The 16,335-nt window shown below is 29.2% G+C and overlaps 4 protein-coding genes across 7 annotated transcripts in view; 2 read left to right on the top strand and 2 right to left on the bottom strand.

The window, feature by feature from the left end:
• Window positions 1-10,305, top strand: part of LOC124948741 (mitoguardin) — a 34,875-nt gene extending 24,570 nt beyond the window's left edge. The window contains 9 exon segments of the mRNA XM_047492822.1: window positions 5,585-5,772; window positions 6,100-6,237; window positions 8,777-8,889; window positions 9,088-9,256; window positions 9,409-9,493; window positions 9,496-9,645; window positions 9,736-9,768; window positions 9,771-9,815; window positions 9,818-10,305. Coding sequence (XP_047348778.1) covers window positions 5,585-5,772; window positions 6,100-6,237; window positions 8,777-8,889; window positions 9,088-9,256; window positions 9,409-9,493; window positions 9,496-9,645; window positions 9,736-9,768; window positions 9,771-9,815; window positions 9,818-10,053 — 1,157 coding nt within the window. The 3' untranslated portion in view covers window positions 10,054-10,305.
• Window positions 10,306-12,097: 1,792 nt separating this feature from the next.
• Window positions 12,098-13,215, bottom strand: LOC124948597 (putative ATP-dependent RNA helicase TDRD12). Of its 2 annotated transcripts, none has more exons than XM_047492421.1 (4): window positions 12,876-13,215; window positions 12,618-12,691; window positions 12,425-12,544; window positions 12,098-12,244 (listed from the first exon to the last, which is right to left on the bottom strand). In XM_047492421.1, the coding sequence occupies exons 1-4, from the start codon at window positions 13,016-13,018 to the stop codon at window positions 12,123-12,125; spliced, it is 459 nt and encodes a 152-aa protein (XP_047348377.1). In that variant the 5' UTR covers window positions 13,019-13,215; the 3' UTR covers window positions 12,098-12,122. The 2 variants fall into 2 exon arrangements, with proteins under 2 accessions (XP_047348377.1, XP_047348376.1); XM_047492420.1 differs by having other exon boundaries at window positions 12,618-12,742; window positions 12,876-13,211.
• Window positions 13,216-13,304: 89 nt separating this feature from the next.
• On the top strand, window positions 13,305-14,462 carry LOC124948598 (actin-related protein 2/3 complex subunit 5-C). The gene is made up of 3 exons (XM_047492422.1): window positions 13,305-13,576; window positions 13,703-13,775; window positions 13,991-14,462. The coding sequence occupies exons 1-3, from the start codon at window positions 13,416-13,418 to the stop codon at window positions 14,228-14,230; spliced, it is 474 nt and encodes a 157-aa protein (XP_047348378.1). The 5' UTR covers window positions 13,305-13,415; the 3' UTR covers window positions 14,231-14,462.
• Window positions 14,281-16,335, bottom strand: part of LOC124948596 (programmed cell death protein 10) — a 2,515-nt gene continuing 460 nt past the window's right edge. For all 3 annotated transcript variants that reach the window (XM_047492419.1, XM_047492417.1, XM_047492416.1), the window contains 4 exons: window positions 16,097-16,274; window positions 15,805-15,937; window positions 15,496-15,660; window positions 14,281-14,944 (listed from right to left, as the gene is read on the bottom strand). In XM_047492419.1, coding sequence (XP_047348375.1) covers window positions 14,860-14,944; window positions 15,496-15,660; window positions 15,805-15,937; window positions 16,097-16,256 — 543 coding nt within the window. In that variant the 5' untranslated portion in view covers window positions 16,257-16,274 and the 3' untranslated portion in view covers window positions 14,281-14,859. The remainder of the gene's footprint in view (window positions 14,945-15,495; window positions 15,661-15,804; window positions 15,938-16,096; window positions 16,275-16,335) is intronic.

Raw genomic sequence — 16,335 nt, 5'->3', positions numbered from 1 at the left:
TTCGACGCCAGTGCGCCTAGCCTGCAGGAGACGTTAGAAAGAGAAGAGAGAGAGAGAGAGAGAGAGAGCAAGTGAGAATACCCAAGGTAGTGAGGAGGGGGAGGGGTAGCTTTACGGGCGCGTTACAGCGGCGACCTGTACAGTCGCTCGGCGCGCTCTTACGCGCTTACGACATGGTCTTGTGCTGCGCTGCACCGCGCCACGGCCTTCGTTAAGGACGGTAGGTATAGGTATAGGGTGAGTCATCGTAATGTCCGTACATTTCATTTTTTTTTTTTTGTTGTTTAATTTGTTTTTCTTTTGTTCTTGTTTTGTTTTTAAATATTTTCATTTCTTTCTTCTTCCCTTCCTTTTTCTCTTTCTTGTCGTTCTTTTTTTTTCTTCTTATTTCTCTCTGTCTCTCTCCTTTCTATTTTCTTTCTTCTTTATTATAACAATAATTTCAAAAAAAATTGAATTGCCGTGAATATCTAATATGAGAATAATAGCTTTTCATTTATTTATTTATTTGTTTTTCTCTTTTCTTTTTTTTTTCGAAAAATTGCGATTGTTTCTTTCTTTTTTTTTTTTTTTTTTTTTTTATTTACTCGTTATATCATGAAATGAATACAAATACGTATACACAGCGTACGCGAAATTCGTGTAGTGCTTGAGGAGAGAATTTCTCCTATCGGAAAAAACGATATTTCAACGTACGGACGTTATTAACTCACCCTGTATAGTAGCTCGCGATGTAGCACGAGCTAGCACGAAGAGAGAGAGAGAGATGAGAGAGAGAGAAAGAGAGAGAGAGAGAGAGAGAGAGAGAGGACAGAGCGCGCACGTTCATCCCCGTGCTTTCTCTCTCTTTCTCTCTCTCTCTTTTCTCTCTCTCTCTCTCTCTCTCTCTCTCTCTCTCTCTCTCCACCAACAGTATCGACCCTTACCCATTGGACGCCAACTCGTCCAATGCCGTGCCGCCGAAAACATTACGTCACCTCTCGGTATTATTGATGCCGACCATCCGGCAGCATCGCGGAGCCGAACGTTCGAGGGTAGCCTTCCTTGCTGCTTTAAGTGCCGGCAAGGCTTCGAAGCTGCAAATGGGAGGAACGGGTTGGTGGGGAGGGGGAAAGAAGAAGTAGGGAGATTTGATAATGTCAGGGTTATATTGGCCGATAGGGGGGAAGGCGAGGAAGAGAAGAAGGGGAAGGAAGAAAACGAAGAAGAGGAAATGCGTTATGGGAAACGTCAGGATCTCAAAAGCTTTCGAGATCTTCGCGTTGTCCGTCATACACCACAAACGTTTTAGCCCTAATTTCTCCAAAGCAGCGAAAATGCATTCTTTGATCCTCCTCGTTTGATCCTTCTCTTCGATTTCCTCTTCCTCTTCTCTCGATTGTCTTTTCCAAATATTCTTGTTGTCAATTCTCCTATTTCTCAGATTGTATATATCTATTAGTTTTCATTTATCTACTTCCTACACCTTTCCCTTTTCCTCATTCCGTAAAATGATTTAGCGAGATTAAACATTTGTTTTGGAGTTACATTTCCTTTTGAGATGAAATCCTTTTTTAGTGATCAGAAAAATCTACAATGTTTGGATGTTTGTTTGTTTGTTTGTTCGTTCGTTCGTTCGTTCGTTCGCTCGCTCGCTCGCTTGTCTGTCTCTGACAAGATCGGAACGAGAAAGGAATAAATTTGTCATTTTCTTCCTCTTCTTTTTATCATTATTCTTGTTTTATTCATCAGTCAAAATTTAAGAGATATTTGATATATTTTTGATAGCAAGTGTAAGCGTAGATTTAAAATATAACTATTGATCAAGCATATCCAACGAGATTTATTAATCTCTCGCTTTCCTCGAACATCGTGCAAACAAATACATAGTAATACTTGTGTTCCAAGTTATTTATGTCGATTGGACGAGTACGATATTGGAAAATGGATTTTTTTTTTTTTGTGGATATCCGGTATCGACCTTTAGTTTTTCTTACGTAACCTATCTCTCATCTTTTTTTCTTTCTTTTTTTGTTTAAGAAAATAATTTAAATACACAGTTACGAGCGTTCCATAATTGCGTTTCACCAAATAATACGATCTATTTCGTTTTAAATGGTCCATCACTCCAAACGACATTGTCGTTAACTGTGGTGTATTTTCGTTTGCCATTCGAATCGACTTTTCCAATAAAAAACGTATCAATTCTATCTATTGTAAACCTTCAGATTTTATGTAGAATGTTACGTAATTAAACATAATTCGCGTTAGCACGAAGATGGATTTATTAAAACAAAATGGCTGAGTCTGGGCGCCGAGTCGCATTTGTTTCTTTAAGATATAGTGGTAGAGCTTGAGGCGTGAACGGTATGTCTTTATGTGTTGGCTTCTATTATGCAATACATGTATGTGTACAGTGTATGTGTATATATATATATATATATATATAGTATATATAACCCGTACATTGTATAGGTAGCGTACGTATATAGATGTAGTTTTACGATTAACCTTCTCCAATTACGTAGCGTACATACAGTTACCTGTGATATTTCAGTTTCTGTGATGCACCTTTGACAAATGCAAAGTATAAAGCCAAAGGATCTCGCTTTTATCTACGATAATCGTTGAAAGGGCGTCCAATCGGTAGAATCTAAAAAAAGAGAAAGTAGACCTGTTGCTGCAAAGTTGATTTAAAGAATATCCACGTACTACGCGTTAAATGTAAATATAAACGTGTTACAAATCGTTACGTCATGTTTGTTTTTATTTCGAAAATAAAACAACTATTTCATTAGATCTCGAACAATTATCTTCGATCCTGTATCCTCGATCGATCAGGTGTAGTTTTCTTTTTTTTTCCTTTTTCTTTTTTTTGTTTTTTTTTTTTTCTAACATAAGATCAACAATAAAAAAAAGATATATTAAAGCATAGATTTACTCACTCGATAAATCTTTTAGAGATCCATTAGGACACTCGATAACGAGTTTATCGAAGAGTAAATTATTTCCGGAAGATCAATTAACTTTAATTTTCGTGGACCGATTAAAAGGCAGTGCAAATGGATCGACCTATAGAGCGCTATGATCGATTATTGCGTTAAGATAGAAATTAAACGTATTTTTAGATAGCTTTTATCGTTTATAAGGACGTTCGTATTCCTTGCAAAATAATTAATATCTTTCTTCTTCTCCCTCCCTCCCTACTTCCCCTCTCCCCCCCCCCCTCTCTTTCTCTCTCTCTTGCGTTGGTCAAGAAATTTTATCGATCAGAGAGGATGGATAAATAAACGTTCGTCGTTAGGGTTTACTACCGTACACAACTTGCACCCTGCTCTGGGGGTAGGAAATATCTTATCTGGACCCCAGTTGAAACCAAAGCAATCTCCACCATTGAGGGGTGCAAATCTCCCTGTGTACAGCTGCACTCATGAATTGCACATTGCTGCCCTCTGGCCAAATATTATTACAATGAGAAAAGTTTGTTGTATATATATATATATATAGTTACGTATGTAATAGACTACAGGAGAATTTCGAAATATATTAAATTCGATTGTTATTCTTATAAAGATCGCATACGATTAATTTGTTTACGATATCCGATTTATTTAAGATCTCTGAAATGTAATCTATATCACTGACATTAATTTCAAATAATGCTTGACGACTTTAATGTAAAATATTTAACGACATTATAGATAATGAAATAATTTCAGTGATGAAAATTTATTTAATAATATTATATTTAAAAATATTCATCAGAGATGTATAAATGGATATGTTGACGAATGTATTATAAAAAAAAAAAAATTATGAAAAATTATAAAAATATATATTGAATCGAAAAAAAATAATTTCTTAGTAATAAATTAAATTTTAAATAATTATTTATTTATATGAAATATATAATTATCGTAAATTTATGAATAATTAAAATCGATTTAATTTATATAGTATATATAGTATATAATATGTAATGTAATTAAAATTGATGAACGATCGACGATTTTAATACAAAAAATAAATACTTTTGGATATATGAGATACAAGATGTTTGAAAAAAAAGTAGGTCTCGTAAGAGACATTCCTTTGTTGATCCTGGTTAAGCGGTTTGATTTTTTTTTTTTTTTTTTTTTTTTTTTTTCGACAATTTCTCATTTATACATAACATATGTATATAGAACCTACCATTCACTTGAGTACTCTGGGATCCCGTTGATATCTTGACATTCTCGAAAGCACAAGGAATCCACATTCCTCATATTACTTCATTCGCTTCTAATGAATATTAATAAACTTTAAACATACCCGTTATACAAAAACCTTATCTTTTTCTTCTTTTTATTACTTAGCGTCTTCGATCTGAACGATGAATGCCTTACGAAATCTATCAAAAAAGTATTTTCACTTTTTTAGTTACACACCCAGTTCAAAGTACGATCTTTCACTGATGAATGAGATATATTTCGGACACGATTATAAATTGTAAATGTATTTTAATGAAAATTACATCGAACAAAAATTTCTTTTGCAATTTTAATAATAGACGTTAACTTTAAAACATTTACGTACACTTGAATGATTCAAAAAAATAAGAAAATGGCAATTTTTATGATTTTTCTTTCTGCATTTTATCTTAATTATAAAAAAAAAAAAAAATCATTAAATACGTGCGACAACTCGTATTTTTGGTATTATCTATGTCGGGTCAAGCGGAATGGTTTTTTACAGCATTTGCGGTACCAATAATATCTCTTCGGGTTATTATCAGAAATAACAGTAAAAAAATCCAAAAAGTCCTTGAAATACATTTTTAAAAATTCGGCCCCTTCACGAAGACACAGATTTTCAATTTATTTTCAAACAAAACAAAATGAAAAAGAAAGAAAAAAAATGATTGAATTTATCATGCTGTGACGTTCGATAAAAAATTTCCGTAATAAAGATCGAATAATGACATGAGAAATAATTCTGCTCGAATTTCATTTAAAAAGAGAAAAAAAGGGGAAAAAAAGCGTACGTAAGTAGTTTTGAGAAAATATCACTTAAAGTTTAAAATACGCAATACTTCGACAATATTTTTCCAATAATATTCTTAATCGATATAATGCTATCGAATAAAAAGTCTTTCCTCTTTTCCTTTTCTTTTTTTTTTTTTCTTTTTTTTTCTGGAAGATCGATTTGTGATTTTTCCTTTCTTTTTTTTTCCTCTCTCTTTCTTTATTGTTCAGAACTTTCTAAGTTTATATATACAACAACCTCTTTAATAAAAAGAGAGCTAAACAAAAAAGTGAAAAAAATCTGGGCGCACAGTGACACACACACACACACACATATATATATATCGATATATATATATATCGAGTTAATTTAAATTTCAAAATAAAAACGTCGTAGATAAGTTTGAAGAGATAGGATATAGGGATGATTATATACGTTTAATTCGATGGAAAAAGGTTGCTCCCGTATAAAAGGGATTATCGATAAAGCTTATAAACATGACTAAACGGAATAGAAATCAATGAACAAAGACAATAACAATGACAATGACGATGCTTATGAAGATAATGATCGCGATTATAATGACGATAATGTTACACAGGTTTGGAGGCATTAGAGAAGGCACTCTATTGTTGGGAGGACGCACTCACAGCGTTTAGCTCTACTCTAAGTAACGATGCTCTTGCTCTGCCATCAAACGCGGATGCTGCATTTACACAGGACGTTCAAGATCTACTTGACATGGGTTATCAAATCCAGAATCACGCGGAGCTTCTATTCATCGATCAGGTATTATTTCCTCATCCTTTACCTTCTCCTCCACCTCCAACTCCTTATTCTCTATACTATTTCGTTATAATTGTTCGTCTCGTTGGAATGCCGTTGGCACTGGCGAAAAAAAAAATCACTATTATTCTACCCGTCACTTCAAATACGTCACAATCGCTGTCCTTTCTCTTTGAATTCATTTTTTTTTTACGCTAGCGAAACAATTTCCATGTGAATGTCTCTACGTATGTGCTGTCTCTCTATGTTTGTGTATGTGTGTATGTATGTATGTATGTATGTATGTATGTACGTATGTATATATGTATATCTTCTCTTTTTATATCATAGCACTCGGTGCTGTTTCGTGATGATAGCCAGGAAAGCTTAGAGAGTCGCCATCAATCCAACATGGGAATGCGAATATCCGGAAAGGAAAAAGCTGATGCCGCCTCTTCGCCAGAATCGTTTGAATCAGCACGAGACGGGGTAAGTTTTCATATAACCCCACAAGGATATTTGTTATCTCACTTTTACTTTTATTTTTCTTCTTTTCTTTTCTTCCTTTTTCTTCTTTTTTTTTTTTTTTTTTTTTTTTTTTTTTTTTTTTCGTCGTATCGTAATCATGAAATAATATTTTGATGAAATGAATGGAAGAAAGAAAAAGAAAAAAGAAAAATAAAAGAGAATAGAAAATAATAGTGATTGATGGAATAATTGAGTACTTATTCCTTCTCAAAATAAGTTACGTTTCTATACTTCAAAATAAATGTACTTTTTGTAACGACCATTTGAGTACTTTTTTTTTTCTTCTTTTTTTCTTTTTTGTAACGTCAAAATCGAGAATACGTTTTGAAATCTTACTGATTATTATTTTCGAAGCTTCAAAGAATGTGAAAGAAGTTTTTCGATGTTAAAATTATTCATTCAATATAAATGACAGCTGTCCAAAGTGTCCTGGAGAATGTAGCACACCCGAAATGCACAAATTAAAAATTACTTTTAGGTGTGCACAATTAGAGTTAAAAAATCTATTCTTCTATATAATAGATTATAACGGGACATTGTAATAAAACAATTTGATTTCTCCTATTGTCTTTAATTTCACGTTTTGATTTTTTTTTTCTTTTTCTTTTCCTTTTTTTTTTTTTTTTTTGAACAATAATAACAACAACGACAACGACGACAACGACGATTATGAGGACGATGACGACGAATAAAGTTATAAAGCGCGAAGTGTGAAAATAAAGCATGAGAGAAAGAGAGAGAGAGAAAGACAGATAGAGAGAGAGAGAGAGAGAGAGAGAGAGAGAGAGAGAAAAGGAATGGAATTGATACGAAATGACGTTGATACGACGGGTGAAGGAGGATGAAAGTGGAGAGAGAGAGAGAGAGAGAGAGAGAGAGAGAGAGAGAGAGAGAGAGAGAGAGAGAGAGAGAATTCTTCAGAATCATTGGAGAAAGAAGAAGAGAAGAGAATCGAAGAAGACAAGATTGACGTTATTCTTCTTTCTTCTTAACGTATACTTCTTCCTTTTCTTCTCTTTTTTTCTTTTGTTCCTACTTTCATCATAAACTATTAAATTCATATGTTCACGGTCGGCAGTTCGCAGGAGAATATAGATATAATATATCAACAGAGGAAATACACAAATCTCAAATCTTTATCGAAAAAAAAAAAAAAATATATATATATATATATATATACACATATAGAATGATGATCGAAAAAACATCGCACACACACACACACATATATGGAATGATGATCAAAAAAAAATAATACTAAAAAAAAAGAAAAAAAAAAAAAAGTAAGAAAGAAACAAAGAAAAGAGAACTAATTGATGTAATCTTGCCCGTATTAGCGAAATTGATTATACATTAATAATTTTGTTAACCGGTTAAATACCGATCCATTACATTTCTTCTCGTAAAAGAATATATTACAGACGGGAGGCGTTCTATGAATTTCATGTTTTGGAATGCGGAAGATACCACCGTGCACTCTTCTCGTCCATGGATGTCGTTCGTTCCCCTTTCTGTGTGTACGGGACAGCCCTCATCTTCTAAAGCCTTTCCCGTGAGCATATCACCTCCTCCTCCTCATCCTCCTCCTTCTCCTCTTCCTCCTCCTTCTCTTCTAATTCTTCCTCCTACGCTTGGGGACGATGACTTGGTACGTTGTCGTTCTACCTCTTTGCGTAGAATACCAACGAATGATGATGGCGAAGGGGGAAAATAATCTCCATATACGATTACTATGACAATGAATGGACGCGAATAATCGCTTTACGTTTTTTCTTTCTGTCTTTCTTTCTTTCTTTTTTTTTTCTTTTCTTTTTCTTTTTGTTACACTCGTAAGAATAGATTTTAAATCTACATTCAGGACTCAAATCAACTTTATTGAGATATTCCTTGTCTCTTCTTCTTCTTCTTCTTCTTCTTTTTCTCTCTCTTTTTCTTCTTTCTTTCTTTTTTTTTTATTTTTTCTTCCTCTTTTCTCACTGCGATCTTAAATATTCTAAAGTAGAATTTTTATCCCGAGATTTTACCTATTACATAACACCTCGGGAATTTTGAAATTTTAATAACGAGGGTACATTTATATGTTTCATCTTATTTGGATTATGTAAATGATATTAAATGATGAACGATTAAAGGAAAATAGATATGAGAGATGAGAGAACAAAACAAACATGTATTCTCAATTTTGTTTGTTTGTATTTTTTTTTTCTTTTTTTTTTTTGGGGGGGGGGAGGGACGAGGAAGATTATTTAAAACAAAAAGACATGAAATAATAAATGAATTATTTTCATTATTTTTCACGAGGGAAAACTTAGCTTGAGAAATGTTAATATAAAGTTCACGTTTATTTTATTTATTATTATTTTATTTTTTTTTTTTTTTTTACTTTTCTTCTTTTTCTTTTTAAATATAATTTCACACTCATCCACTCTGTTACATCTCGTACATCTCTTTACAACTATTTTATATTTATTATTTAGAATTTCGATCGTTTTCTTTGCAGGTAGCTGATTTACGTGAATTCGAAGAATTTTCCGAACTTTTTCCACATTTCGAGAGGCAAAAATTATATCATGCAGCGTTAAAACAACACGAGGATAAAGGCATTCCCTGCAGGTATATATATATATATATATATATATACATTTATATATATATATGTACATAGGACATATATATATACACACACATACACACATATTTAAGATCTTGATTTTTTTCTTCTTTTCTTCCTTTTTTTTTTTTCTTCTTTTTTTTTTGCGATACTTTTTAACACGAAAAAATATCGAATTTTATATGAACACTGCATTGCAGGCGATTACATACGGAATTGGTAAAATGTGGCTCCGATGTTGAATACTTGGCTAAAGTATACTGTCTTCGTCAAGCTTACACGAAATTGTTCGATACACCATCAACCACCATTTGGATAGCTGATATTGGCCGTCAAATTATCAGCGATTTAATTATTTATGCCGACAGAGTATGTATCTTATGATCTATATGAAGTATGACGAAAAGAGAACAAGATATATATATATATATATATATATATATATAATCATGAAGGTGGATAATAATTTTCTTTTTCTTTTTTTTTCTTTTTCTCTCTCTCTCTCTCTCTCTCCTTTTTAGGATCCTAAGGATTATCTGACGCATTACGAACGGATGTTGGAATTCTTACACAATCCAAGTAACAGTAATATGATCGAGGAAGAGTTATTAACCGTGGTGTCAAATGTATTAATTTTTATGACGTATTAATTGACTTTATACTATTAGATGCCTTCGAGGAAGTCGAGAAACCACCATCGTCCATCAAGGCAATATTACAAAATAGATGGATATCCGCGAGTTTTAGAGAAACGGTGAGTTAAAAAAATATAAAAAATAAAAAGAAAATTATTTTAATCAAATGAATTTTATTTGACAATTTGACAATATTTATATCTTATGTTTAAGGCGTGGGAACTGCGGTATGGTCGATGCTAATGGGCAAAGACAAATGTTAAAATATGATAAAGGTTTCTTAGCTCATTTCTATTCATTTCTGAACAAATAACACCGGTACTTGTTTGGGGATTCCTAGGTCCCGAGGGAAGCCTAAAATCTACCTGCCAATTTTTTAGAGATCAGATAATAGAATTTCTCATAGATATATTTAATTTCTTCAAAGTTAGATATACAACTGTCGATAATCTAGCTGAGGATATACTCAGGGAAATGAAAGTAAGAGTAGAGAATATTAATCAAAGACTTTCGTTGGAAGGTGCTAGTTAAATTTAAAGATAAATAAATTATAATAATTTAGAAATATATATATATATATATGTACACACAGGTACACACATACACATATATAAAGCTTTTATATATATATGTCTACATATATATGTATAGCTTAGAGAATCTTAAAATACTATATTATGTAATCTCTGATATTTATATTTGTCTTGTTTTTTCAACAATGACAGTATTATTATAAATATTGTTATTGGGATGTAGCTATGAAAGCGTAATTTTTTTTTCTTTTTTTTTTCCTTTTCTTTTCTTTTTTTTTTCAAAATATTTCTTATTAATTGTAATCATTAATATTTCATTTCTCAATCTAACTTAGTTTCGTTTAATAAGAAAAATGATCGTATCTTAATTCTTTCGAATTAATTTTTTAAATTCAATATAAAATATTAAAATAATTTAATTTTTTCATTTCATAATATTAAAAAAAAAAAAAAATATATATATATATATTAATTTAAATTCTTCTATGACAAAATGAACTTTACAAAAATCTCTTCATAAAGGCATTTAAATAATCTTCTCATTTCTACGAATCATCAGTACAAAGAAAGTTCTTATATTAGCATTACAACAAAGATAATAATTCATGTATCGTTTCAGTTTTTTTTTTTCTTTTTCTTTTTTCTTTATTTCCAAATTGCAAAATACTTTTTGAATAAATATATTCGAAATAATATTTATCATATATTTAGTTTATAATAATAATAATTTATTAAATAATAATTATTTAAATAAAATTAAATATATAAGAATGTTAAAATAAATTGTTCAAATAGCTATTAGAAAGTAGTCAAAATAATACAATCTCATGAATATATTCTCTATTCTTATATATGTTCACCAATGAAGCGTCATTTATTCTTTTCATTAATATATATATATGTTATTTCTATGTTTATAGTGATTGCTTGTATAAATGATGATTTTATGTAATATATATATATAATATATATATATAATATATTTATTACATAAAATTATATTCAAATTTTAAGGTATACTTTGCAGGGATATATGATAGTCATATTTGTAGTATCTTTACTTTATATAATACGTCTCACACAAAACAATATATTCCATTACGTTATAAGGAGATATATGCAAATATTGTATAATGCGATATACGAACAAATATTTAGCATTTATATTGAATACCAACATTCTAATAGTTCCTCGACTAATAGATTATATAAAATGATTGTTTTTATTGACAATCACATAAGTATTATCACTTTTAGATTATTTTATTAACTTTTATTAGAATACATTATTATAAAGATATACATTATTTTTAATAATGTATTCTAATCTGTTACTTTAATAACTATTTCACTTTTTTGCTTAATACAAAAACAAGATTTTTGGATTAAATTATATGTAATAATTAATTGTCCACATTAATTGTAACATTTTTTTTGTTAATTAATTATATTAGTCATACATACGACAAGCATTATTGATAAAAGACATATGTTGAGAAATGATATACAGGTTCTATATATTCACAATTTTTATTAAATTATTTGAAAAAAAATAAAATTGTGTTATAATTTCTTTCCATTTTCTCTTTCTCGTTTTTTTTTTTTTTATTTATTTTTTATTTTCATCCTCATATCTTAATATAAATATAAAAATATTTATAAATGTTTAAATATGCTTTCAAAATATTCTTTAATCTCTCACGAATATATAACAAATGTTCTATTAAATTTTTTCAAACAATATGAATCTAATCTTTGATAATAAGAATATTTATAAGAAAAAAAAATAATACTGACGTTACAGATTTCTGTTTTTTTCTTTTTTTTTTTTTTTTTTTTTTTTGTAACTTATTCAAGTATAAACATTTAATGAAACCGTATATTGCAAATAAAATATTTTTCATATAAAGAAAAACATTTCTCGCAGATTGGATATCATTAATCGAGCATTCTAATAAATTGCAGATTTAAAAGATCAAAATTCTATTGTAATCACATTGGCAAATGTAAATTAAATGTCTTTTTTAAAAAAAGATTATATCTTTACGGCTAGTAGTAATAAATGTATTAAAACAATAAATCATCTAGCATTTCATTGTCTAGCCATTCATCGGAATCTTCATCATTGGTATATTCATCATCGGGCAAAATATTTTGTGTGCGCAAATACTCAGCTATTTTGTGTTCATCTGGATTGTAGAAAAAAAAACAAAAAAAAAAAATCACAATACAATAATAAACTTTACGAAAGCTAAAGTTTTCAAAAGCACGAGATAGAATCATTAAAAAAAAATGTTTCCGTTAAAAATTTTTTTATTATAAAAAGAAAAAAAAAAAAGAAAAAAGAAAAAAAAAATATATATAATTACCATCTAAAACAATTCTCTTTTTTTCATCCTTCCTCCAACTTGGTTCATATAGACGTTCTAGATCATGAACTACATAAGGAAATTTTTCCTTATTATTTAATAATCTTAACCAAGGTAACCCTATCACATATAATTAAAGTTAACAATTATCAATTAAAAGTCATATTAACAATGATATTATTATAAAAATTACATTTAAATGCCTTTATGAGATTGATTTTAATTTCTCTTTCCAAATTGAGATGAGTAGTTTCTTCTGGTATCACACTGCCAAATAGATACAAACTTAGATAATATTCTTTGTCGTTCAATATGGTGCTAAAAATAGATATATTCTTTTATCATTTTTCTTTCTTTTTTTTTTCTTTCTCTTTTTTTTTACCACTCAACATCGATTTGATAATAATGTAAACAAACTTTTAACCTTCACGTTGTTATTATGTGTTTATACCTAAAAAATAAATGGTCGATTTCGACCCTAAGAAAATAGTCCTTAACGTCTTGTAACATAACACGGATACCAATTGTATTATCCGTTTGATACCATATTATTTTAGGAGTATGAAATATATTAATAAGTGCCGGACAGTCCATCGCGTTCGTTTAGATCTAATACCATTCGAAAGAACATAAACACAACATGATACAATAAAAAACGGCAAGAAACTAAACTTCCAATAAATTTCAAATTATTCCTTATTAAATCATAAATATACTATAATATAGATTCGATTAATAAAAGATACGAACTATTATATTATTTATAATTTTTATAAATCGAGTTCTAGATTACCGACATTATAATTATCCAAAAAGCGCTGTAGTCGTTCTTTAAATCGATTATGATGGTTTTAGGAACACCCACGTAGATGTCGCTTCTGTAGTCACGATGGCCACGATTTATAATATACCCTTTGTGTCATGGCATGGCAATAAGCCGGGCGTGATCAAGCGTGATCCTAGAAAGGTTTACGTGGTATAGATAATAGATATGTCGAGAAACGACGGTAAAAAAGATACGTCGGCGTCAGCATTCCGAAAAATAGATGTTGATCAATACAGTGATAATAATTTTAAGGAAGAGGATGGAGATGCGGGTTCGACGGGACCCACTGGTCCTGACGAAAATGAGATTCTGACACTTCTTAGCCAATATCCTTTCTCGCATAATTTCATATACATACACGTATACAACACGTATATGTATATTTATATATGTTAATTTTTAATATAATTGAATTATAATTCAATCGAATATTTTTCTTAACATATTTTTAAGGGTAAGAATGCCGAAGCATTGATATCAGTTTTAAAGTCAGCACCTTTAGGATGTAAAAATCAGCAGATAAAGGTAACCTCAAATTTTCATACTTCCGTTCAAAATTTCTTTATCCATTTATATTCTTAATCGTTGATTATAATATTATTGTGTAATTTAATTATTACTTTCCCTTTTTTTTTTCTTTTTTTTTTCTATCAATATTTTCATATAATATAAAAGTTAATAATATTCTTAAATATTATATTGTATTGTAAAAAAATGTGTTCAATATGTACGTATTTCAGGATAATGCTAGAAATTTAACACAGAAGGTTCTTCTAAGTATAAAATCGAATCAAATGGATGATTGTCTAGCACAATTAGATCGCGATTTAATGGATGTCTTAATGAAATATATTTATCGAGGATTTGAAATTCCAACAGAAGGTAGCAGTAATCACTTGTTAATATGGCACGAGAAGGTATATAATATTAGTGGAGTAGGTAGTATCGTGCGTGCATTTTCAGACAGTAAACGGGCTTGAAGTATTTCGATTTTTTTCTTTTTTTTTTTTTTTTTTTTTTTTTTTTTTTTTAGCAATTTTATCATGATTATTGTTAAGCTTTATTCCTCCTCACTGTTATTGATATGACACAAAGAAGGCATGAATAGTCATAACTAATTTTGTCTAAAGAGATACATCTATTTGTGTACAAGCGTTATTCATAAAATAACTTTTATTTCTTTTGTAATCAATTAAATAAGTTTTTAACATTTTTCTTCGTAAATGTTCATTATTTTCACGAGTAAAAGCATTTGTTTTTCATTTGACACATAAAAATCTATCTCCGATAATGTAATATAAATAGTTGTAATATTAATAATAAGACAACAGTTTTTTTTTTTTTTATTTAACATGTATATGTATGATAATTGTGTATGCTAGAAGCCACTGATAAAATAGTGGTACTCTATTTATCACGTTATACATTATTTAAATATAATCTTCAAACAAATAGATTCTACAATATTAGAATATTATATTACATACATATATATCTATCTATCTATCTATATATATATATATATAAATATATATATATATATATATTGATTATTTTATTGTTATGGTATCACACCGACCAATGATCCCAGGAGAGCCATATGAATTTTTTATTCACATTTATCCTTTACTGTAAGCATTATCATATTTGTTTGATGTATCAAATATAATGCACTCACAAATACTGCATTTGCTCTATAACAAAGTCACAAATATTATCAAAGTCAGTATACATCCATATTTTAATTAACATACTGTCATTTTCTGATAGTAACAACAAATTCTATATAAGAAAAGAGTATGTGGATAAAAATGACTAAACAATTTCTGTTAAGAAGGTTAATCTATTGTGATTTACTTTTAACATAAGCTTCTGTAATTTTTATTAAAATTTTCAAAGTGTCAACTAGAAACGAAGTTGTACAGAAAAGTATTAAATAAGAGGTGCTACTACCTATAATAATAAAAGTGTATGTGATAGAATATGATAAATGTGTTCAAAATGTTCATCATACTTTAAGTTAAGAGATTTGAATTATTGCACAATATTTATACAATATTTTATAAGAATTCTTATACCAAAAACTGATGTCCTAAATGTTTTCCTGATTATATATATATACATATATATATACATATATATATATATATATATGTATGTATATAAATATACATACACACACACACACACTCAAAGTTCTTATAAATGAGATTATTTATAAGCATAAACGTATATATGTACTTACTGCCCTTCCTTAAAGTATTCCTTCAGCGTATTACTAAACCTTTTACTATATTTTACAAATTCTCTTTTACGCTGATCCAATGCTTGTTTTCTCGTTGAGCCAGGTATAAAAGCAGTGACCTCATTTACTGCATCTAATAATTTCTTTATCGCGCTTGCAATTTCTCTGCAAGAATTATATCAAAATATATTTTTAATCTATAATATCAAATCTTATATATGATATATACATATATATACTATATATATAGTATATACCATATACATACATATATATATATATATAAAGTAGAAATACGATATTATTTACTTTATTGTTTCAAGAAATGTTTTACGATCCGTTATTTCATCCGGAATACGACTCAATATTCTTTTCAATGACATAGATTTACGATTTAATTCTTGAAAAGCATCTTCAGATCGTGCAGTTCGATATTCAACAACTGTAACATGTATCTTAATTATAAATCTTTTAAATATTAATGATAAATCTTTAAATTTATAATTATTAAAACTTTTTGTAAAAGATTGTCTACAAATAAATTTTTATTCGTAATGAATAAAAAAAAAAAGAAAAAGAAAAAAAAAAAAAAAGATCCTACCGTCATAATCGGATGCGGCACCTTGTAAACGTAAAACGCTTTCATTCATGTCAAGATTTAATTCAGCCCTTTGTATTATTCCTAGAATTAGGTCGTGCATAATACCAGGATATGTGTTTTCAGCTTTCGAAAGTGCGGTACACAAAGTTTGAGCTGCCATAACATTTTGTCTCTCCAACTAAAATCAATATCAATTGAAAAATATAATATATTATATTTATATACGTATGATCTCAATA

The sequence above is a fragment of the Vespa velutina genome, chromosome 4 (genome assembly GCF_912470025.1).
Source record: "Vespa velutina chromosome 4, iVesVel2.1, whole genome shotgun sequence".
Classification (NCBI taxonomy): Eukaryota; Metazoa; Arthropoda; class Insecta; order Hymenoptera; family Vespidae; genus Vespa; species Vespa velutina.
The sequence above is the reverse complement of the archived record's forward strand: the minus strand, read 5'-3'. Positions and strand labels throughout refer to the sequence as shown.

Bases quoted from the DNA above. Each gene is read 5' to 3' on its own strand.
- LOC124948597 (XM_047492420.1), bottom strand. From the start codon at position 13,018: ATGGACTGTCCGGCACTTATTAATATATTTCATACTCCTAAAATAATA. The intron at 12,545-12,617 runs GTAATTTTTATA...TATATGTGATAG, and splicing joins TCTCATAAAGGCATTTAAAT to GGTTACCTTGGTTAAGATTA. The intron at 12,245-12,424 runs GTAATTATATAT...TCTACAATCCAG, and splicing joins AAAGAGAATTGTTTTAGATG to ATGAACACAAAATAGCTGAG.
- LOC124948598 (XM_047492422.1), top strand. From the start codon at position 13,416: ATGTCGAGAAACGACGGTAAAAAAGATACGTCGGCGTCAGCATTCCGA. The intron at 13,577-13,702 runs ATATCCTTTCTC...ACATATTTTTAA, and splicing joins ATTCTGACACTTCTTAGCCA to GGGTAAGAATGCCGAAGCAT. The intron at 13,776-13,990 runs GTAACCTCAAAT...TACGTATTTCAG, and splicing joins GTAAAAATCAGCAGATAAAG to GATAATGCTAGAAATTTAAC.